Here is a 25,185-nt window from a genome sequence, read left to right on the forward strand (position 1 = left end):
TTTATTACAAAAGGCACCTGCATAGAAAACTGGAATCACTTTAGTTCACTTAAGAGTCATGAATACCCCTTTTGTCTCCTTCTGTTTCCTCCCCTAAAAGTACTCCCATTTTTAACCTGTTGTTATTTCATTCTTCACAGAGTATGTGTAGTAAGCTAAGGTTTTCAGGGACGAGTGTAATAAGCCTCTACCACCAGGTCAATTTGCTTCTATTTGCAAGTTCTGCTTCTATTTGCATTTCCAGATTTGTTACAATGCAACATCAGCCCATTTTCTGCTAAAACACTTCTGTGGCATGCCCTTAGCTGAATTTCAATGACTGCAGTTCTTATTCTCCCCTTCCCCCAAATGGAAACATTTTACTCCTGGTCACATTAACCTTCAATGGAAAGAAACAGTGACTGATGGAAGCCTGTCATGGAATGCAGAGCACGCCTCACATGAACTTGCTCTTTAGCCAGTGCATGAAATGGTTAATGCAAAGGTTTTCTTAATTTTTTAATTCCATCATCTCATTCAAGTAGGGGCTGGCATCAGTTTTCTTTCATTAAGAGATGGAATAATTCCCTATGATCAGCAATTTTTTCATGTAATGGAGTCAGATGCTCTTCCTTCTGCACTTTTGTATTTCAGACCACCCCCTTTTTCTCCCTACTGGCCTGAACACTTTTGCCATTCTCCATCAGCAGCCTTTGTACTGCTCAGTCAAGACAGTTACATCTGCATACAGTGTACAGCTTGAAGGAGTTCCCACTTTCCTCCGAATCGCATCTCATGCCCATCAGCTTCCCTTAGTCACTCAGCCTCTCTCCTCTTCCCACATTGCTTCTCTTTCCTCACATTGTCTCTCAGATCTTCACAAAATATCATCTCAGGTCTGTCTTATGGACGCTTATCCGTGCACACCAAATATGCAGCGTTGCACCAAGTGAGGCATGTGCTCTGGTTTTAGAGCAGTAAAGGATAAATAGAGCAAAATAAATGTCATGAGCAACTCATTAAATGATACTGAACTTATTTAATACTTAAATTAGTAGTAGGTAAACCACCTTGCATTCTACACACATATGCTTTAACCTGTAAATACTTCTTGCCCCAAATCTATGAGCTTCATCAGCTTCTTGTGTGGCTGTACTCATTGCAAAATGCAGACAGTCAAACCTGTAATGTTTATATTAACATGAATGCAGAAACATGCTGTTAAGAATAATTAATTTCTCTTCCCATTCTTCTAATTACTAAAAGGATAGAGGAAAATGGTTGGATTTTTTTTTTATGGGCTGTGCAGAACACTTACATTAATAATCATCTGATTTTTTGCTTCATTATTATTACTTGCGCACTTGCAAGGTTGTTGGTGGACACAAGAATTTACCTCAGCATCTCTGCAAGATAGAAAAGGAGAAGTAGTATGCACAGTGCTTTAAAAGCACTAAGTCCTGCTTTAATGCCAATTAACAGTGGTAAGATGTGATTACATGTAAAGCTAACACTGTAGCACAGGTATACAGAGGCATTCCTGTCCTTTGAGTGAGATGCTAACCCATAGGCCTTTCTTCTTACCGACATTTTTGATTTGTATGGGGAAATTTAATTTCATCAAAGTCAGTAAATGGTCACCAAAACCAAGAATCTGCAGTCTGGAAAACCATTAATTCTGCTGTGTAGATTAATTTCATTCAGTTTGTTGTGAGACTGGTAGAGTTTAGAAGTATCAAAATCTTTTATTTCTTAGAAGTAACAAGCGATGTTTCAACCCGGTGATCACTAAAAAAAGCTAGAAGTTACTTCCTTTTTTCAAACCAATACTTCTCTTTTCTTTTTTAATCACTTGTAGCAATCTAGACCAAATGGCATGTCACAGCAGCAACCAGCTATTGCAACACAGAACTCACCAGGCTGAGTTCAATCAGTAAACATGAGTTACTGCATTTAGAAAGCTAAAGCAGAAATCTGACCAGCATTATTTGCTGGCACGACAACCAAAACTTACTAATTTTTTCCCATTTCCTTTCCTTTCCTTTTATTTTTTTCCCCTGGTTTAATAGGAATGCTTAAGCTCATTTTTAATAAACTGCAAGGCAAGGCTCCCATTAAATAAGCAAAATGTACTTCTAAGAAATGAAGGATATTGAACTTAACCAGAACACAAAGATAAGTTTTACACTGATCAGGCTGGAGCTAGAAGTTTGCTTCTTAATATTTAGCCAAATATTTATCTAGACAGACAGACAAATAAGAATCCACAGGTGATAAGAGAGTATGGCTGGCTCCACATCCCTCACCACAGGAGGTGGACACCTCCTGTCCATAAAAGAGGATGCTAAGTTTAGAGAAGACTGAGTCTACCATCAGCAGGGCTCTTCCATGTTCTCCAGCTCATGCACAGCAGAGTGCAGCCAACACAGATCCTCTCAAGTTGCCTGAGATTAAGGATGAAATAAAGTAACAATTCACTTCTGCAACACATTAACCCAGAACTAAGTTTTAGCTTTTGTGCACTAGATCGTCTTACTTTCAAAAGCAATTGTGTGCACTTTTTTTGAGCTGGGCTTCCAACACAACATTCAACATCACAACAGAATATTCAACATTCATAACTCTTTCATTTTGGCACTTTCAGTCAGTTATGTGGGTTCCTTTATATAAGCAGAAAGATTGAACCAGAATCTCCACACTGGTGCCTCAGGGATGGAATAGAGAATTTCACTAACAGCTCTTTTGAGAGGTGAATCTTATTCCCTGCTTTTCTTATTAGCAGTATCCACTGTTTAAGATTGATTAGAAGAGAGACATCCTGAACAGAAAATGATTTAGCAGTATCTTTTTCACATTTTAACTTTAATTGTGGATACTCTTACTAGTGAAAAAGCACTTCTGGTGAGTTATAGGTCCAAACATTACTTGTATGAGCAAGATTTAGGGAAAACAGATTATTTCTGGGCTTAGAGAAACTCTATCATCCATTTTTACTCACATAAAGAGTGCTTCATAGAAGTACTACTTGTAAGAGTTTAAGCAAGGTTAACTCTGTTCAGCAAGAGTTTTTTAAGCAACGACTGGCCTTAGAAATGGTCTCCACCAGCAGAGAGCAAGATTACTCCTGACTCTCTTGAATTTAGGTATTGCCAAAGGGGAAGTGATAACTATTTTTAAATAGGAAACCATTTGCAGACTAGCTTATTTACTACTAGGTAATTAGAAGAAAAATACAATATAAGCCATTGAACATTGGATTTTAAGTCAAAAACTTAACTTAGAAAGTTAAATACAGCTTCTCAGTATTCAAATAGATTGTCTAGGCACTTATCTGGTCCATACCTCTGTATTTCACACCTCTCAATCACCATGCATTTTATTATTAACATCTCTGTCAGCTAGGTAAATGTTACATCTGAACATGGCATAGAGCGAATATATCTTGGCCAAGGTTACACAAGAAACCTGTCAACAAGTTCGGAATTGAATTTCAGCCACTTGAGTCCTGTTGGAGTGAATTAGCTATTAGATCCTCCCGTCCATACGCTTAACAGATGAAAGTGTGAAATTAATTAGAATTTATCTAACAACCCATCTGTTCCTAGCCTTGTGATGGACATTCAACCTCACTTGTCTAGTAGACTTTGTGATTAATGGTTTATTATCACAACAGCAGCAAATATCAAGCAGCTTTGTAGTAGTCCTGATACTTGCTACACTAGCAGCCCGCGCACTGGGCACTATAGGGAATAGCCACAGATTTTCTGGATGTACTGGCAAGCCAAAACATAACAAGAAGAATCAAAGTATTGACCTAAAGCCCAAAGCACTCTTTTGAGTTGCCAAATTGGGACTCTTTCTTTCAATCACACATAGAAAAAATGCAAAATGGGCCCCAAATGTAAACATATGTACCAATATAACAAATATAACACCAGCAAGAACTATTATTTTGTGGAGAAATCTCACTTGCTAAACCAAAGCATTTTCTCCAATAAAGTAACTTCACCTAAACTTGAAGAAAGGGAAGTAAACTAAGCAGCATAACACTGTTGCTTCCATGCTTTTAAGAGAATGAAGCTTCCTAGCATGTGAGCATGTTAGGAAATGAAACCAGCTTCCCGATTCCCTTACCTGACCCCTTAATACATCCCAATAGATTCTCAGCTGCCTCTGAGATACAACTCAAACATTAAGTCAGCCTGAAAGTTAAGCAGGCAAGTACCACAGACTCTTTTTTTACTGCATGCTGATGGTAGCAGGCATCATCAGTTTCTGTATGAGGTTATTTTCATTGCACGTGCATTTGTACATACATATTTTTGGTGGGAAGTGCAATTTTTATCCAAAGTACATACAGCACTTCATGATCCAGCCTATTAGGACTTACCTACATGGGAGCAGGAAAGTGCTTTTGAACTATCTTTAAGTGAATTATTAAACTGAATTAAATGTCTATGTGGATGTTTTTATTCTTAATTGAAGCCTAATTTGATTAACTGTTTCACTCCTTTAAAGTAATCCACATACAATTAAGGCCATTTGCTTCTGAATAAGTAAAGGGTTTAATGCAATTCAACTTACATTCAGATTACTTTTTCTGAGTGTTCCCATGTAGAAAAACCTGAATATTCTTAAATTAAGATGATCTGAATGAGTGATATGCACATACCACTTCATCCATTTCATCTACATTGCACATAAAAAGTGAAAAACTGTTGAAAATATCACTGAAAACAATGTCATGCTTTTAATCCTTTAACACTTACCTTTCTCACATTATAAAAGTCTCGATGGGGATTACTCTTTAGTTCTTTAAATTCAGACATTTCATTTAACATCTCATGTAAACTGAATTTAGATTCTAAAAAGTTAAGTCGCCGATGGCAGTATGTTTTTCTGAAAAAAAAGGAAAAAATTTAATTGTGACTTCAAACTATTTCTATTTCAAGTTCAGAAAGAAATTACTATTATGTTAGTAAAAACAAAGAACTTAAAAGACCAAGACTAATCCATTCTTCTTATCCTACAGATTATCAAATATGTAAGTCAATATCCAGTACAATTTCAGGATGAAGTTATTAGTGAAACTTCAGAGCTACACGTAAACATATTTATTTAATTTTTTTATTATTTAATTTTTCTACTTTATCACTGCATCTGTGCATAAACTGCAGTTCTTTTACTACCAATTTGGCCAGAGAAAGTATAAAATTTATACAAAATTTGACATAAACTACTGCTACTCCAAAATCAAATATATCCAGGAGAGCAGATAACCTTTTATACAACAGAAACAACCTGTAAAAAAGACTTACAAATGGAAATATAGATTTTTTTTTTACCCAGTTTTTATTTGCTTTTTGATGGGAACACTAGAAGCCAAGACAAGAACAAATATCATTTCATTTTTGATGCCTTATAAACACATTTATCATGTAGAAATATCTTTTTTTAAAAAAAAATACTTTCTTTTACTCTTTTTAAAAAATCATAAGATTTTGTTCCTGCTTGCCTATTCATCTGGCTTCACTTTCATCTTCTGTTGTATTTCTCACTCTATTTTTAAACAATGACATGTTTTTTCTCTTCACCATCTGTCAATTCTTATCAAATCTGCAATATTTTTGTAGCACTAATAGTGTAATAGTCAGCCTTATTTTTTTCTGCTTCTTTGTTGACATTTTCTCATCAATGGAACACAAATCCAATAATATATTTGAAAATCTGATTCAAAGTCTCACTGTATCTGATACTAATCAAGACCCATTTGCCTGCTGCAGAATGTCTTTGAGTTATACTATTATTCAAGAGACCACAAAACTGAGGAGTAAGGGCGAGATTTCACCAGTTCAAGGGCAGTAAAGAATACACAATGGAATGGTTCTTGATCTCCAAGCAGCTCAATATGTGATAGACAAATTATAGGAAAGCACTTTCTGTGAACAAGGATACAACACAGTATGAAGAGTTTATGCAACAGGATTACAGAAAAGACTCTTCATTTTGGTTTGTGTGTTTTTGTCAGGGAGTATGATAAAACCTGGAATAGCTTAATCTGAAGAGCAAGAGGAGCAGACGATTGCTCCTGCGTTCAGAGAACAACCAAGTTTCCTAGCGTATTCTACCAAGGTCCTTTTTTCTTCTGGTTTCTTTATCAAGGCTATTAACATACACTGCAAAAGAAAGGTCTACAGTATGAGGATTTCTTAAAGTTTGTTTTTGAGGCTTTCCTTTTTGTCCTTTAATCTTAGCACCTGTCCCTCTTGGAATTTATCACACTGAAACTGGAAATGAATTTACTCATGGCATAACTTAAACAAGCATATTTAAGCTAGCTTTCATCTAGAGCTGCAATACTGATAATAATGAATGGCAGACACACAGACATTGCTCTTTAGGAATTGTTTGGGGAATAGACAGATCTGTTGAGCCCAGATGTTTTGCTGCTACCAATGCAAAAGGCAGGCAGAATATGCTGCAAGTGTTAGACTCAAAGAGGAAAGAATGCCTCAGGTGTGATTAACCTGTCACGTTATAAACAATTTGATCTCTCAAAGGCAGCACAACTAGAAATGCAAGGTGGGAAGGGAGGGCAGACAATCTGAAAGAACAGTCCAGGTTTCTACTTTGTTCCATCCTATGATGAATTCTTTTCCTTTCCTCGTATTGAGGCCACATGACACTAGTGTTTCCAGTCTTCAGCTGAGAAGCAAAATTTGTTACACAAAGAAAATTTGAGAATTCAATTTTTAGGTTATTCGCTTGGCAGAGACTTTGACACACATGACAAAACAATGACAGTACTACAGATATGTTTCTGGGTTTTGGGAGATTTCCCAGGAGTCTGATGGTTCTGAGAAGTTTCAGACCTATTGTGATTGTGCATGCACAGCACAGTTTTGTGGTATATAAGCAGTTAACTCACATCAGGAACAAATTAGTCCAAATACTTTTGTTGCTGAGTTGTTCTGATATGCATGCTATACATACGCGAGGATTTTCTTCAGAGAGCAGCCAGATCAGAGCAGACATGAAGGTATTCCAGATAACTGTTCTAAACCTCACATTCAACATAGGCCAAAACAAAATTAAAAAACAGTGAGATTCAAGTTTCAGTTCGCAGCCCTAAAAAAGTCTAGGTTAGATTTGACATGAATCATGTGGGAATATTTGGCCACTTTTTGCTTTTCTGTTAACTGCTTCTCATTTTTGCTATGGTTGATACAAAGACACTAAAGAAATAAAATACAGCTGTATATTTTTTCTTCCTTTTAGGTCTTTCTGCGATGCATTAGTGCTTGAGAAGGGGAAAATATACATGATTGTAGAATGAATACTTTGAGGAATTAAGTATCACAAAAGTGAGAAGTATTAAACTAGGGGTAATCAGCTGCCTGAAGGGGAGGGAAGAAAGAAAGAAAAAAAAAAGAAAGAAAGAAAAACATACGTTGGACCATCTGCAATTAGAGCAAGAACATGGCTCAGGTCAAGGGTATAGGTCTCCAGGTCAGGATATGGCAGACTCCGAGGCTCATTGAGTTCCATCATCTCCTTGTTATCATAAACAAAGGGAATACCAGCTTTTATCTTGATAACATAATCCAAATTGTCTGGAGCATCATCAAGATTGTAAGGATCTTCATTTTCTTCTGGGGGTGAATGAAGATCTGGAAATAAATTTGCATGATGTTTAGAAGAATTAACCTACACAAGAACTAAAATAACAAAAAGGATTTTTTGCTTCTATAACTTATTTTACAAATCTCAATGCTTGTATTAAAATCATATTGTTAGTGATGATAAAAGATCTGTTGCTACAACACAGCTCTAACAAGATTACATTTAACCACAATCTCTCTAAGCCATTAGTGTCTACCTTAACTCGGATATTATATATTATTAGAGTTCTCTGAACCAATGTATAAATAGGCTTCATGCTATTCTTTATTACTATATGATGGCACAAACTCCAAAAGAAGTTTCCAGAAGTATTTAAATAAGGATGGCTGAAACTACAGTTGAGATTTTTGAACAATAGAACAGCTGTTGATTACATATCCACCTTCATTATTTTCTTTTCACCTTCTGACTCATTGTAATAATTTTGGAAATTTATATTTAAGCACTCAGTAAAGCAGCTGGTTTTCATATTAAATCACAAGCCAAAAAATGACAATCTGTGCTTTACTACTTCACCTCTGCCCTTCCCATGATCCAGTGAGGTAGACCATTACATAGTAGGATTGACTTTCCTCAACCATTAGTGAATATGCTCCACGTATGGCAGAAAAGGAAATAGCCTAGAACTCAACACTTCTCACATCTGATGAAAGCAATGTTTGATTTGCAGGGTTTTTTTTTAAATTAAAATTTTTATTTTTATGTTTAATTGTTTTTGTGTAGAATCAAGAAATGCAGAAGTCAGAGATGGTAAAATGTAACTACATTTTCCCCCTCTGCTTTCTGAACATAAGTGGAATTAGAAAACATCAAAAGCATGGCTAGGATTTATTCAGTACAATTCTGCAATTCCTTACAAAATGAATTATGATTTTTTTTTTTTTTTTTGAGAATCAGGTAAGTACACAGATTGCTGGGAGATTCAGCTTACATGAGCACTCAGATGTTGTCGACCCAAACCAGTGAATGTTCATATCTTCTGTTTCAGTATCTTACTGATCAACTAGCATAAAATAAATTTGTCTGAATTATATTTCTGTCAACTGAACTACATACTTGGGCTCAGTCTTATCATTCAGATCATTTCCCAAACTTGATTTAACTGAATAGGTAAAAAGGAAGTTACTCCTTTTTTCACTTAGAGTATCTAAACGTGCATGTTATGAACTGTTACTATACTTATCTCTAATATTCATAACTATCCAGCTATAACTTGCACCAACTAAGAGATTACATAATGAGATTTTATATCACAAGTTTAAAATCATAGCTGTAAAAAAGTTATTATCTGAATAACAGCTTGAAAATACCAGCCTGTCATCTGTTCCAAAATATCTTCCCTGTCTCAAATATTCACTGTACTGTCCTCTTCACATTTTTTCTGTATAACAAATAGCTGAAGTTATGTTAGTTACCTCTCTTCCAATCACTGAGGGTAATTGATTTAAAATGTCCCTTTCTGGACAGGTTTATGGCTGAGAATACATTGACAACAACATGGTCCTGTCTACAGTGGCAAGTCTGTACAGACCAAAGGTTGCTCTGCTCAGGCTAATCCAAAAACTAGCAGTGCAGTCTAATGCACAAGCAAAGCTTTTAAGACACAGCCCAACTAAGTGACAAATATGGTTGGTGGCATATATAGTGTAACAATATACAAACCTTGCTGAGAGATAGAATTTATAAATCCAGGCAGAATGCCCAGCAAATACGATTATATAGCTTGCAGACTTGATGTGGTAAGCATGTACCATGCCTGTGAAATTACTGACTTGGGGCTTGCTACCAGTCATATCTGTATAGTGCTTCAACTTATAGTGTAAGCGTGCCCATAATCCTTTTTATTTTAGTATGTCAAAACAAAGAGGAATGACTTTTCACATCAAACCATATCCATGTATCTTTTTCATGAAGAGGAAGTATATTAGATAATACCAGGTTTGCTGAAAAAATGCAAAAATAAATGACTGTCCAATATATTTTTAGGGTTTCTTGTTGTTGTTGTTCAAAGTTTCATATCATACATAAGCTCTATAGCTTAAGTCCATTAGTGATTGTCCACCATTTACTAACAGAACAAATTACAGACACAAAGTCACACAGAAGAGAACATCACAAACATCCAACAGCTGTATACAATTTTAGCTCTATATTTAAATAAATAAATAAATAAATAAATAAATAAGGATATTCACCTGGATACACTTCATCTTCTACTTTCCATTTTTCATCTCGCATGCTACACAAATACTGGGATGTTGTTCTTGGGAAGCGGTGGCAGGCAAGACGCGAGTACTTTTCTCGAATGAGAAGAGCTTTCACCAGGCTCTTGGCAGCTTGTTCATAATCATCAACTGTAACCTGAAGGAAAAGCCTAGATAAATACTGACAAGACAACGGGCATTCTTAGTCACAAACTGAATCCATGTCAGTAACAAGGATTCTGAATTTCCAGAAACATAAATGTATGTTATTTGAGTATAAGGTTCTTACCTGAGGTCAGGGAGAGCCAGTGACAAAAATGAGAGTCCAAACAGAATGTGCAACACACACATACACAAAAATTCTTTCTTCTCCCCTACATTATGCATATCTTAATTTCTGATTATATTTTATCTTCACTGATTTACATATTTATGGGAAAAAGTAAAAGTAATTTCAAACAATTTTGATTTCAATTCTGTTTTGCAAACCAGTGCACTCACAGAGCATTTTAGTTTGTTGCAGAGAGCCAGAGTAGACTATCATTTCACACTTTATATACAATAACTGCTTGTGCTTGTGGTTTGATTTTTTTTTTCACTAGGTACAGATAGGAAATAAAGAGTTTCTTACCCCTGCACAGTAGTCCCCACTAATTGAAACTCTCTGAAACTCTGGTACCTCATATGGCACTTGGACTGGCAGAAAAGCGCTTTGAAGAACTGGTGTTGCAGGAGAAAGAACGGGTTTGACTGATGGTGCTTTCCATTCCTGGGTTGGTATTTGTAATGACAAAGACTGGGATCGAATCATCTTGAAACTTTTCTTCCTAAGAATTCGTAGTATAAAGCATTAAATAAACCATGATATAAAATATTAAAAACATTGGAAAACAAATTACAAACAAACCACTTCCTAACAAGTTTCACAAAATGAAAAACTCACATACCACAGGAAAATGTTGGTCACAAAATATTTGTGCTTTTATTCCATTGACTTTTTACATGGTATATGTTATTCACGATTACACTTACCCTCCACGTGAGTACACTATGTCATAATATATTTAAAATCACTCTAAGATGCTGTAAAGATTTGTTTTGTTTCACTTACAAATTCTGTATCAGCAAGTCACTGCATAGAAAGAAAATGATCACTTAATTTGAGAGTTGATTCTTAAAGTGTGGTAGCATCAGAATTTCACAAAGTATCAGACAGAAGTAAGTGAATGTTATATAAGGTAAGTTGTTATATGTTATCATGCTATTACACAAGTTTTTCATTCTTCAAAAACAAGCTGCATTTAAAAGTTCATCTGGTTGTCAGACAAGACTATGCATCAAAATTTCACATATGGTCATTTAGTTAACCTGTAAGTAAAAGGATGAACAAATACAGTTATTCCTTAGGTAGCGTTTGATGAGATTTCCATAAAAGACTATTGGTTACCAAAGTACTAAATCGTATGGAAGTCCATTCCTCCCCTCTGTGCAGTACATAGTTAACCCTCACAGATTTAAAAATTTTTGCCCTTTCTTAACAAAAGTATGACAGATGTGTACCTTAGGTAAAACAGCTGAAGAAATATGCTGTATTCTTCAGTGAAATAATTCTAGTATCTCAAATGGAATTTTGTAATATCTCTAAAAATTTAGTAATTTTCCATACTCACTTTAATGTATTTCAGTTATATAATAAATAAACATAAGAAAATGTTATTACAGGTAGTTTATCACATTATGTACTGTGAAAATATTCCATTTCCTCATTTTATAAACTAGACACCAAAAATCTTAAAATTTCAGTAAGAGCCATTAACAAAGGAACACTGGAATACTCCCTGTAAGTTGTGTATTATTTCTGTGACATTCTGATGAATAAGAATAGGCAGTGGGGGTATGAATAATACCCTATGACCAAATTCCATCCTTTCTTAAATAGTTGTAGCCACCTTAGGAATCAGCAACGAAACTCCTGAAACAGTGTTGGATCAACTACAACTGAAGGCAACTGAAGTTGTACTCGTGCAACTGGCCTCTAGATACACTTCAGTGCTGTAGGACAAGGATGAATCATTTTGTGTCCCCAGGTATAGAACATACATACACTATCCCACTTCCCACAGCTAAACTTGTGCAAAACTTCAGGCATAAAAACCACATAGTTTGATGGAAGATATTTTTATAAGGCAGTTTCCTACATTAAAAATGAAATTTTTATTTCAGGAGGAAAGACATACCAGATAGCTGTTTAAATGATAACATCTAACTTTTATTTCTGCACTCCTTTATTTCTATGAACATGCCAACTGGGAAACCCACTTGCACAACTCAAAACCAAAAATCTCAGCCTGTATCACTGGTGTGTTATAACTTAGTTTAATTAGATTAATTCTTCTCTCTTCTCTCCCACAAACATGATGCCAGGCACTGCCCAACTCATGGTCTGGAACTAACAGGGCATGTTCATTCAGCTCCAAACCATTTCAAAAGCTTTCTAGTTTTCCAGCTTTTTGGTGAGTCTGCATACATCCACATCATTAGTGGCAGACTGCTGCTGAGCACATGTGACTCTAGCAAGTAGTCTAGGCTGTCCACAGAGGTGAAGATACTGGGACAGCCCAGAATCAGGGCAATGCTACCTCCTATACAGAAGATCATAGATCAAATCAAGTTTGGCTTGATTTGATTCATGAGTAAATCAAAGGTAGACTGTATTTTGACCTAGGAAAATAAAATTAGTTTTATGGTTAAACAATGGCGGTTAGATTTTTTCTCTGTGAGCTAAGGAAACCTATGAACAACCTCATTATGCCAATACCACTTTTCAGTTTCTCCCTTGGTGTTAAATGTCAAGCCTTTGCTTTCATCTATTTTTACAGATACTAAAAGAGGTATCATAATGCTGTCATTTGCCTGTGTTAAGATTCTCTGTTTCTCTAAGTGAAACTAGTATATTCAAGGGAATAATAATAAAAGTCTTCTGTTTTTCTTGACTTTTCACATCAAAAAATTTCAGAGGTCTGTTCACTTCTACCCAGCTCTGCTGTTTGTTACATGTGCCTAAGCAATATCTGTGCCATTGTTGTAAATAGAGCTGAGGAGACAACCTCACTGGTCCAAGTTCCCTAGGGCCCATCCCCAGGTCATCCGCACAGCACAAAAGGACATCACAGATGTGCCTTTGGTACCCACTGTTGACCTTTCTCCTGAAGTAATATCAACAGATAGAATGTTATTTGCCAGGTATTTCATTTAAAACCTGTTTTCCATTAAGAAAGCAAATACTGAACCAACCTTTTGGCTGTTTCTACAGACTGCTGTTCTGCCAGTTCCTTCTGCAGTTCCCTTTCCTTGGCCTCTTTCTGCCCAATAGGACAGTCTTCAGGAACAGTGAATAGTGATAAGGCATCTTTGCTGTCTTCTTCTCGAAGGACTTTAGCAAATACCTTCTCTGCTAGAAGTCGCACCTGTTCATCAACCTCAGAGATGTTCAGCTTTGGAAACTGTCTGGGCATCTCGGCTAATAGGAAAACAGTTGACAAAATTAGAACTGCAAGTAGAATGAAGAATAAATACGTAATAGACTGGGGTTTTTTCATGGTATTCCTAGTGAAATTAAGAGCGTAGAGCAGGAGTAGAATAAAGAGAACAGCTATTCAAAATTTCAAGTAGTGTGAAGCATGCAAAAAAATCAAGTGAACCTACGGAGCATCTTTACTTGGGGTCATGTTAACTTGTGAATTAGCAACTTCTCAGTATGCTCATTTACAATTTTCTTTTCCTCCTAACAGAAATATGTTTTCTAAGGTTCCAGTTCAGCTGGAAATATAAAACACCTAAAAGAAAATTAAGAAATGAATGGAACATTCTGTGATAACAATGAATAAAAGGTAGACCTAACAGGTGAGGCTTCCACTGTCTAATAATTCTCAGCTGACCTGAAAAAGTGCCAAGTGTTCACACATAAGTAGAAGATGGTCTTGTGGATAGCTTTGGAGAACAGAAAGATTAAACTCTTGCCTTTGTTATGTTTTTTGTTATTAATTTAATTTCTATTTAAGTAGCCATTCATTACAAAGTATTTCCATTTTGTTATAGCAGCACTACTGAAAATACCTTCTTTAGTGTTTCTTTTATAGTTTTATTAAAATCTCATTCTCATATACAATCTAAAATCTTAAAATTGACAGACAGTAACATTCTGGAGGGGAGAAAGATACAGTGCATGCAAATTACTTCCCTGCATTATTTGTTATGTACTATGAAGCCCTCTTAAATGTCTTCAGGATGACAGTGTTTGTAACAAATAAGATTCAATTCTTATTTACGTAAGTTAAAAATAGAGCTGACATGTCACAACAAACAGATCCAAGCATTGCCAGAATGTGAAGAAGTTTGGGTCCAAAACCAGCACTTCAGAATCTTTTTTAGTTTCAAAAATTACAAACGTATTTGGTAAGATGGTATTTATTTAAATAACTTGATATATACTGCAAATCAGCACGGATCATGACAGCTTTTAACTACTCTTAAGGTGTAACTTACCAGTGGCCCCACTACAATATCTCTGTGGACATGCTGCAAGTTTCACATGTTGATATGTGATCCTTTTGATATGTGATCCTGCTGTTTTCAGCCTAAAAGATTCTAATTAATGTCCACCTGTTTTCACAGTTGCTTTAAGAACATTTCTGCTTTTATTCTAAACACAACAATACTATTACAAAGCAATGAGAGAAATACAGCAGTTTAGCTGTCACTTACATTATTTTGTGCTCTTATTAGGCAACCAACCCAAAGCCCAGTAAAAAACTTCACTGACTTCAAAGAACCCTGCAGTTTTTCTGTTTGCAGGGTACTTGTTTTGCAATTAATACTAATTCTTCATAAAATGAAGTATAATCACACGACAAACATATGCAAACACAAACCTGCTTACTTGAATGATTCAATGACAAAGCACTGCAATGTCTTATAAGCATGCAAACTTAGATTTACTTTCTCAGTTTCAAACCTCAATGAAGTCATGGGAGTCTTTCCACTGACCTCAATGAACACAGTTGTCAGCAACACTAACTGAAACACATAGAGCTGCCAGCAAACAGGACCTCTTTGGCCTCTTCAGCTGGTGGCAAAACAGCTTTCAGAGTTAGTAATTCAACTACATTAAGAGTCTGACTAAAATGGGGATGATAATGTTTCTTCTGCTGCTAAATCAGCAATTAATTTTTTTTCAGTACTGGCTGGCTGGGAAAGTCAGGTCGAGTTTGTCACTGGCTGAGCACTTTCTCAGGTTTAATACACCTAAAACAGTTGTGAGACACCTTGTGTAGTACTCACGCAAGCAGTAGCACCCCAGATGAGGGTCTCATCCCCTATAGGGGTGCAGACCTTTCCCCCCAAGGTGAGTGACTAGAGAGGCTGGGAAGCAGCAGTTTAACACCACACGGCAAATCCTGCCTTGCCCTAAATCTTTCTCTCTCCAAGAAAGACTCCTTTGGTTGCTCCTTGGCCCTTCGCGCTTTGGAGGAGAAAAGGGAGCTATCGCTTCTCAGACACACCGCAGGTGGGATGGTTATTTCAGTTATTGATCAGGAATCGAAGTGGCTTGAATGTTTAACGAGCACCCGCCACAGAAAAGCGCCGCCGCCGCGGGTGGGCAGAGCCAGGCGGCCGCCCCGGCCCCAGTCAAGGTCGCGGCCCCCGCGCCGGCCGGCCCGTTCCTCCCGCCCTGCACTTACCCAGCGCCGCGGGGAGAGCCATGCTGCGGCAGGGGCCGGGCCGGCTGCGGAGCCGCCCGCGGGAGCCGGGCGGCGGCAGCAGCAGGAGGAGGAGGAGGAGGAGGAGGAGGAGGAGCCGCTCCCCGCTGCCGCATCCACCCGCGAGCCGTCCCACTACCGCAGTGCCGCCCCGGCCCCAGCCCTTTATGGCCCCCGGCCGGCCGGGCGCCCAGCTGCCGGCTGGGCGGCAGCATCCCCGCCCGGGGCCGCGCCGCAGCAAGCGCGGCCGGGGCGGCAGGAGAGCGCCGCGGGGCGGGGTGGGGGCAAGGGCCGGGCCGCGCCGCGGGGGGCGCCGCGTGCCGCTGCCGGCTGCCAGCGAGCGGGCGCCCCCGCCCCGCCCCGCCTCAGGGTGCGGCCGCGAGCCCAGCGGCAGTTGGCTGTGGCGCAAGGAGCCGTTAACGGTCGCGCGCCCCGTGCGTACCTCAGCCAAGAGCTCCCGCCTAGGGCTGAGGGGGTGGGTTGGGCTTGTTTCTCTCGGGACGAGGGAGGCGGCCCCGGTTTCAGGCACTGCTCGGCGGCACCTCTTCCCCACGGCTGTACCTGCGGCCACAGGAGCGGCCGGCGGGAGCAGAGCGGGCCGGGGCGAGGCACTCCTGCCGCGGCGGGGGGGACGCGGCTCCGCCGCCTGTGTGAGAGCCGAGAGGATCCGGGCGAAACCACCTTCCCCTGCGCCACGGCAGCCTGCTTCCCTCCGGAGGCTTCAAGACAAAAGTCCCGCTGTCACATGGCTCCTCGCAGGCGTGGGAGGGCGCTAACCTGGGCGGCCCGCCTGCCCGGCCCGCCGCTGCAGGCCTGTGAGGGCCACCTTCCCAAACGCTTGTTTGAAAACTCAACAAGCACTTTAATACAGAAAACTTGCCCTCGAGACCAAAACGTCCTCAGGTCGATACAAAGATGACACCTGATAAGTAAGTTTGCTGACAATGTATCCCTATCAAAAGTAGTTCAGCCATGTTTGTCCTTAAGTGTAAAGACTGGATTCAGGTGCTGGCATAATTGCAAAAAGCAATTATAAAAATAAACTTACCAAGTAACTATCCCAATACAAATAACTGCTAAGAATCTAATACCATTACAGGATATATGCGCACCCACATTTCCTGTGTGTTCTAGACAGTCCCATATCTGAGGCAAACTTCTTTGCAAGGATAAAGAAATTGCTTCTAAAAGATAATTCTTCCAGTCAAAATAAGAATGACTCAGCAGAAATTAGGTCCTTAACGTGTAAAATAATCTGACCTTAGTTTGAGAGATTGCTGCACCTGAATCCAAAAGGTTTAAGGACGTTTATGGTAAATTTGGGTCACAATACCTGGAGTCTAATCCTAAGGTATTTAAATACAAAAGTGTGTTTACAGTACGGGGAAGCGCTGGGGATGTAGAAACTGAAGAAGGAGGGCCCTTGTGTAAAAGAACAAAGACAGTAAAAATGTATCTCCCAGAACATGAGAGGCATTGGATACTTCTGTGGCCAGTGGGCTGTGTCCTATTTGTACTTGCAACTTTGTAAATGAAGAAATGCTCCATTGGTAAATCTCAAGGTTTTTTTCAGCTTCAGAAATTCCTTTGTATCACACAGCTGGTGAAGAAATAGAAATAAAAGAAATTAGATGACTATAAAAGTTTGAGTTGGAAAGAAGACCAGATGTTCTGACTAGTATCAGATGGTCACCTTAATGTGCTACGGGACTTATAAAAGAATAAGTAAAAAAACCTAAGAACTAGGGCCACAATTATTGTATAAGACACAGAACTATCAACCCCAGGCATCTGAAAATGAATCAGTCATGCAAAAACATAGGATTGACTTTAAAATAATGATACTAGAAAACCAGACTTTTCTCTTAGTTTGGAATAAAAGGCTTATGCCATGTGTATGTTTCTCCCACAGTAACTCTGAATGCCTTTGTCAGCTGCTGTCAGGCTACACCCAGACAAACCATCTGCCACCCAGGAAACTACATACTGTAAGTGTCTGTAAGTCTGACTCATGCTTGCCCTGCCCACATGATATATGAGGAAAGGACACCTGTTGTTCCTGGACATTCAGTACACTCATTGACTGCTGACATGTTAATCCTGCTTCTTCTCTCCTATTCCCCTTGTCTTTTTCCCAGTTGCCTCCCTTAACTTGCCCAAGCTTGCTGGCTTCCCATCCCAGAGTTTGCCTTACGCTATGGGCTTTTTGATGGCCCCCTAATCATAACTGTGCCCTGTCGGTTGGACTCAGGAATCTCATGGATTCTTGGAGTCTTGGTGTCAGCGTGGCAAATGAGTCTTGCTTCTGCACTTCATGCATCTCAGTTCTAACCTCTGGACATAAGAACTTGTGGTAGCTCCCTCTCATACTTTTGCTGTCTTTCTGCCAACCATGACAAAAGAATAAGAGTCTCAAAGGTAACTGAGTTTCTACAGTTTTCTTTCACGAAAACAAGCACTGCTGTATGCCCCAAGTGAATAAAAGGCTGCAGTCTGAACAGCTGAGGATTCACATGGAAGGAAGACCTTAAAAATGCCTTAAAAAACAAAAGCCTCTATTAGCAATTAAATACAAATCTATAAAAACCTGGGCCACCTGTTCTAAATGATCATGGAACTATTTACATGAGCTTTCCTTCATATCAAGCCAAAGAGCTGGAAAGGTTTAAAGGCAAGCTGAGATCATAGCCTAGTAAGCACAACTGTAGCAACTTGAGCATTGAGCAAATGAGACTATTGCAAAACAAGTACATGCATTGTAGGAATAGGGTCATGGTAATAAATTGACAAGATGATGCTCCAAAGCCTCTCACATTTTGCAGAAGCAATTACTATGATCAGTAGTTACACAAACTGTGTTCAGAACATATATTGGACTAGTATGACTAGTTTTATGTCCTATTTTAAGCTGGCAACTATGAAACAGCATCTTTGCAACAGCAAATGCTGTTGAACATCTCTGTTAACACTTGCAAAACATAAAGCACTGAGCTTTCTATTCAGGCAAAGATCATCCCAAGGATGTCAAGTAGCACCTTGTCAAACTCTATTTGGCCCATAAAGGAGCCTTTTTGCCAATCTAGTCAGTGGTTAGTTAATGATTTGATACATCTTCTTAAAAATATTGCATCTCCAGATTGATTTTAAATATTCTGATTCCTGATATAAAATGTAAACACTTTCTGAAAACGTCTAGTGTTTTTGGTTCACTGCTTTCTGTGTAGTGATAGCTCTCACAGGTAACTTTTGCACTGTGTAAAAATTTATTTCTTTTCATGTTTTGAATTTAACAAGATATCGCCACCTTTTACAACACAGTTACAACTGGATACATTTCTTTATATTCCTTAAATGCTGTATTTCTGTTATGCCTTCAATCTGCTTTAAGTTCTACTTTAGAGATTAATCTTTTGGTGGCAGTGGTAAATTCAAGATTATTTCCAGTGTAGATGATATTTGGACTGCTCTTTCACAATCAGTCTGGCATTGTGACAAAAAGGAATTCAGTAAAATTTTTTAAAGATTTGCTTGCAAATCAACATCCAATGAAAAATGAGATAACATAAAGAAAATTCTGACTATACATTTATATTATTAATATTTGTTTTTAGAAACAGAAAAATATTATCTGGAAGATGACTAAACCTGGAATGTGCATTCATGAAAATTAGGAAAAGTTTTCTTATTATCACTTCAAATTGTTTCAATTGTTATAAACATGCTGCTTTCATTCCAACACTGCATTAAAAGCTAATGGATTTTAAATTTTTAATAGATTCTTATTATCGACTGTGATATTCCTGACAACAAAACATCTAATGGATCAAATGAAATATTTCTGTCTACAGTGGACCCATTAGTGACATCCAAACAATACTAGACTTATCACATGCTTTTCTGATCTTTAATCAGTGCAGTATGCTAGGCACAATTACATTTACCTACTGAAGAGTAACTGATATTCCAACACCAAAAGCATGATTAAAACCAGTAGTTTCCAAAAGCTAGACAGGATGTTTGTGCTAAATGTGAAATGTAATTGAACTGCATTATCAAATACTCTCTACTGTGAGGGAAGAGTGATCAACATTTTAAACAAAACAATGGATGAAAATCATAGTGACTCCAAAAAGGAAGAACATGAACCCACTAAGTGACTGAGATGATACAAAGCAAATTGTGTGTATGTTTTACAAAGCCAGTGAATCAAAAGGCATTATGTTTCTTATCCATTACTTTCGAAAGAAGAAGGATTTTGTAGAAAATTAATGGGATATATGGGTACGCAGTCCTATATTTGAAGTGGACTCAGCTAAGAGCTCTGAATACAGATGATTGGATCTTTCCCTGTTGAGTTAAGCTGGATTCCTAGATCTAAAATTTGGTTCCTACTCTAAATATAAGTAGCAAATTCTCTATGTTTTGGAGACTGCTCTAAGCCATTATAGAAAGTATTCTAAGAGGTAACAAAGAGGAGGACAGTTGATCAGGCCAATTTTTGATAAATTCTATTTTGAATGGTAGTGGTGTTAGGAGTATGTACATACAGGAAACATTTAGGCATATGTAAAATGTGACTTTGATAAAGGTAAGTATTGGAAAAACATTTAGGCAACTTCAGTCTTTTGAAAATGACTTGTGCTGATATTGGATCTTATAGCTGTTTTGAAATCCTGTTTCTCATTTATTCCAATCAAATGAAACTCTCTTTTCAGAAAGAATACCTGCAAATATAATTGTTCTGTAGGATATTATTATAAAATACATCTAGTATTCAAGTGTAAATCTGACACTGAAAAACTAAACTGGAAGTAAGAACTAGGGAAATCACAAAAGCATGTGGATGTTGAATCACTACTTTAAAAATGGAATAGTGTTGTATCTGTACTGTACTAAAGATCTCAGTCTGAAATAATATAACAGAAGTTTTCTGTGATTTTATAAATGGAATATATCCTAATAGTTTGTTGCACAAGAAAGTTTTACAGGAAAGATGGGATACCTTGGTGTGTTGGGAATTGTAAGCTGTCATTCAGATATTTGAAAAGCTTTCTTTCTCAACCAGTTGGCAAATTTTTTGCTGGCATCTACTAACCACTTCACCTTGTCGCAACAGCACAGTGAAAATGCTAGTTTAAAACTAGTTTATTTTAAACCTACTTAGCTTGGACTTTGCAATTATTTATCCTTAAGAGAGAGTGCCTTGCTTTGAAATTATAAATAATTCAAAATTTTCATTTATTTTAAGAAGGAGAGTTTTGGCTATATAAGACAAATCTGTATGTGGGGCTGAATGATCTTTAATCTCATAAAGAGCAGGATTTTCTGGAAGTTATATTTCATATTTGTTATATTGTACTATCTGATATCCAGATGAAATCTTTTCTAATTGCTGCTCTGCTGTAGTATGCCATTTTACTCAGCTTTGTTTTAGGACGAATTTTATTCAGTCAGCATGCACATAAAATAAAATATTCAGCAAGCAACTGTCATAAATTAGGCATTGCCAGTGCATGATAAATAATGCAATGGTGTAATTATGACTCACAAAGGAGAACAAACTCTGTGCTCTAGTTTGGAAACCTCTAAAATAATGAATATTCTGAATTATTTGATTTCTGCAAGAAACAGTATTGAAATACATATTTAAAATTGGTTGACATATGTTTGCAGTAGAAGTGCAGATAGTTTCAGTAAGTGATACTCAGTTCTGCATTTGTACTATTGTAGATGACTGTTGAAGTTTGATGATGATCTTTCAATATGTTTTGCATCCAGATTATTTTGTCATTGAAATCGCAAATTTCATTCTTAAATTTCATTCTGAAATTTTCATTCTTAAATCTGAAACTTCATTCTGTGGGATGCAGGTGGTACACATAGCTGTGCCCAAAGAAACTGGGAACTGCAAGATACAGTACAGACATAATCTCCGTGAACCTTATACAGCTTTATGCAAAACTGGGGTTAGGTGCTGCTGAACTGCAGCTTTCCCTCTTTCCAGAATGCCCCCAGTCTTCCCTTTATTTCCTGCTTTTACAGAGATGAGTGAAGTTTTGCAGCCTATAAAGCCAGGGATTCATTTGTGCAAGGGGATTCTTAACAGCTGTTTACAACCAAAATAAGCAGACATTGTTCTTAAGAAATCTAGCCCCCCAAATTTTTATTTGCATAACAGAAACTTAAAGTTTCACCCCCCAAAATATATCCTTAAAATAAATCCTTATTTTAAATCCACACTACCTGAGCTGAAAAATGATATGGCTATGCCTAGGCTTATATGCCAAATAGCTAAATAAGGCTCTGTCTTCTTTCCATAAAGTTCATCTAAAATATTGGGTGTGGCAATTTACAGCTTATAAAAGTTTACATCATTTTTCTATCCTATAGATAATGGAAAATAATATGTTTTATTTATTGTAAATGTGATTTACCAAGAGAGAAATGTAAGTCTACCATTTTCAAATACCAGGATGTGCCATGCATCTAGCTTTATTTTGCCAGCTGTTGCGTTTTTTTTGCTCAGCCTCTGAATGCAACGATTGAGAGGTCTGGTGCACCACCTACTGCTCACAGTTGCCGTGTTGGTAGCTGTCTTTCTCCCTTACCGGTTGTGACCTTGCTGATATTACATAAACAGCAGTTAAGCAAGGAATGCAGATTTCACCTTACATAACACAGTTCATTCCTATTCTAGATTTATTTATTCATAACATTAGTCCATATGAATTAAAAGGAGGGGAAAGCAGCATTTACTTTATTATATATGTATCTCAGATTCCAAACTGACTCTATGATTTGTTTGCTACTGTATTTTTTTTCAGTCAGGCAATTTCATGAAATTCTTATCTCTTCCATAATCTGGAAGAAATTCACTTCTGTTCAAAAAGGCAGTATATACATCTCAGTCACATTTGTGCTCTTTTCTGAAGGTCGAAGAAAGATTTTCCTGATTCGTAGTTCTTGTACAGAATGAATTTAATCCAATAGGGGCAAAGGGAAATTAAATTCTTTGTATTTCAAGCTTTTTATTTCAGTTGCTTTCAAAAGCAGAGGACCTGCTTCCCATGTCCATGTGCAAAGATAGATTTCCATTTCACTTAAGAATGTACAACTTGCCATAACAGTGAGAAGAAAGAGCCCTGTAGCCCAGCGTTCTGTCTCTAGCAGACACTAGGAGAGATCCCAGGGGCTGTGGGGCCTGTTTCTGTCTGCGTGTCCTCTCATGTGTCCAGGTGGAGCATCATCAGGTGGTATCCACTACCTCCCGAGATATTTTCACAGAACAGTAGATGCTGCAATGGCCCACTCAGTTCCCTCTCTACTCTCTGGATCCTGCAACTCTCACATCCCTCCCTTTTTTTCCATTTATTGCCTCTCAGTTGTTTCTTCTCATTTTCCCCCCTTTCTTTTAGCCCTTTTCCTCCTTGAAGGGCCTGTAATTCATTGAATACCTTCAAGGATTGATGTGGAGGGGTTTTCTGCTTAGAGTTTTGTTCCAGTACTTACACATTTGTGGTCATACACCTTCATGTCCCTTTCCTCTTTTCGTTTGTTGCTAATGCCCAGACATGCCTTAAAGGAAAATCAAATAGATATATTAGTAGACAGTTAGGTAGATGGTGTGAAATAGAGTAATCCTTTCTCTGCTGTGCCCCACCTGTGCTGCATTATGATCTTCATGAACTGGAGGTGATATATGGACTGTCCTAACTGATTGTCACCAATGGTCAATATGTCTTCTAAGCATAAGTCCAGTTCCATTTTTAGCTATGTCTATTTTGGTGTCTGTAACATCTTATGGTAGTGAGCTCATTCTACAGCTTTTTTGTGAGCTGTGAGCCAGTGGGATGTGAGCCAGATTTGATCCAAAAGCTGTGTAACCACATATGGCACATCTCTTAGCTTTTGCTGGTTGATACGACAGCCAAGTAAGCGCATGTCTGCCACAAGTAAAGATATCCTCTAACCAATGCTTAAATAGACAGAAGTAATGCATTATTGAGCTAAAGGGATGTGCCACAGATCACCTCACTGAAATGTATTATGTTGCCATGGAGAGATAAAAGGAACTCCAGGGAGGGTCTCTGTACATAATATAGCTCTTTGCTAGATCAGGCAGCTGGAAAAAATAATTTCTACAGTAAGCAGCTGAAACAGATGTGGAAAAATCACATTGAGACTCAGGCAGCCAATAGGGAATAGAGAAGATGAAATAAAGTATGAAATGACAGCGGGCCTGACTGACTAGTCAGACGATTGAATGACTTGTCCTCCCCTGTAGGATCCAGTGGGACTAAGCAGAGAATAGAGGAATTGTCAGTCTTCTCAGGTCAAGACAAAAACAGAAGGAAAAAAAAGCTGTCAAACTTATTGCTTCCCTGATAATAAGTTTCTGAGTTTTGACAACCATTTTTTTTGCAAAACAAAAATAATTGAAGAATTAAACTATTTTCAAGCAAATAGTGAAAAAATGACTGCTGCATTGACATGTCTTCAACATTTCATTTCAGTTTTGTCTTCCTTCAAGTTTTAAAGTGTTATGTATTTGTCACCCCAAAATAATATGGAAAGGATATATTTCCTATATGTAAACATTCATTTTATAATCTTGAACTAAAAATTTATTTTTGGTAAAGTAGCATATATATAAGACTTTGCTGCCCCCAGGTAAGCTTTTATGACTCAGAATGTACTGAATCTGTTCATACAGAATATAGCTACCATTGATTGCCAAAATAATCTACAAGGAATTCTCCACTAATGATTTCTACAAGCGTGCATGAGGGAAGAATGAGAGAAAGTTTTAAAAATGTAACTATTAAGGCCATGACCATGACGGCAGGTGCAGAGATACTGAGAAGAAAAAAAAAGTATCCAGTTTTTTTCTGCGTAAGGAAGTATGCTAATTATGGCTAAAGATTAGAGAAGAAAGGACTGTAGATCTCCAATACCACCTAAAAGAAGTATATATTTTCTTCATAGTCCAAAATGAAATTAGTCATTAATTTTGCTGCTTTGTAGTGTGGAACACATTTCTCCCCAAACTGGGACTGATTTTGGATCCTTCAGTTTTTAAAAAAAGTTCTCTAGCTGCCAGCCAGCTCAGCTAACTCTGGAATAATCCCTTTGGAAGAGTGGAATCTGAGTGTAATCCCTCAGGACAACTTCCTGCATCTTGCAGCATTGTTGGAAGGGGTGTTTGCATGACTGATGAATCCATAGCTACCTTAGTGCTTTGAGTTACTAGCAACCAGCCCAAGACAAAAAGGATAGAGATTTTTTCTCATGTGCGCCAGCAAAACAGAACAGTGCAAAGTGGTTCAGTAAGAGCCCATCAACAGCCTAAAAACATTTTTGCCAACTTCCTCCATACTTGGAGCCAGACCTCATCATTTTTCCAATCCCTAGTTACAGCACAGACATCCTGTGGGCAGAATTAACTGTGAATGTTCTATACCACTTAGGAGAAATGCTGAAAGCCTTTGCCTTTGTGCCCTGGCAATGGCTATCAATTCCAATTTGGTCAAAAGCTGAAGTAAATCTTGATGATCATTCAC

The 25,185-nt window shown here is 37.9% G+C and overlaps 1 protein-coding gene and 1 long non-coding RNA gene across 3 annotated transcripts in view; both read right to left on the minus strand.

Moving 5' to 3' along the window:
* AMPD3 (adenosine monophosphate deaminase 3) overlaps positions 1–16,330 on the minus strand; it is a 31,804-nt gene extending 15,474 nt beyond the window's left edge. Inside the window, exons 1-6 of one of the 2 annotated variants that reach the window (XM_062577443.1) lie at positions 16,068–16,330; positions 13,161–13,386; positions 10,498–10,693; positions 9,858–10,023; positions 7,430–7,649; positions 4,749–4,878 (exon numbers count right to left, since the gene is read on the minus strand). In XM_062577443.1, coding sequence (XP_062433427.1) covers positions 4,749–4,878; positions 7,430–7,649; positions 9,858–10,023; positions 10,498–10,693; positions 13,161–13,381 — 933 coding nt within the window. In that variant the 5' untranslated portion in view covers positions 13,382–13,386; positions 16,068–16,330. Of the gene's footprint in view, positions 1–4,748; positions 4,879–7,429; positions 7,650–9,857; positions 10,024–10,497; positions 10,694–13,160; positions 13,387–15,607; positions 15,860–16,067 lie in introns of those variants that run through there. The other variant, XM_062577442.1, reaches the window with a different exon arrangement.
* A 748-nt stretch (positions 16,331–17,078) lies between these two features.
* Positions 17,079–23,374, minus strand: LOC134141316 (uncharacterized). Its single transcript, XR_009958587.1, has 3 exons — positions 23,286–23,374; positions 23,135–23,200; positions 17,079–17,225 (listed from the first exon to the last, which is right to left on the minus strand). It is a non-coding gene; the product is annotated as an uncharacterized LOC134141316 (long non-coding RNA).
* Between the last annotated feature and the right edge of the window lie 1,811 nt (positions 23,375–25,185).

This window comes from Rhea pennata, chromosome 5, assembly GCF_028389875.1.
Source record: "Rhea pennata isolate bPtePen1 chromosome 5, bPtePen1.pri, whole genome shotgun sequence".
Lineage (NCBI taxonomy): Eukaryota > Metazoa > Chordata > Aves > Rheiformes > Rheidae > Rhea > Rhea pennata.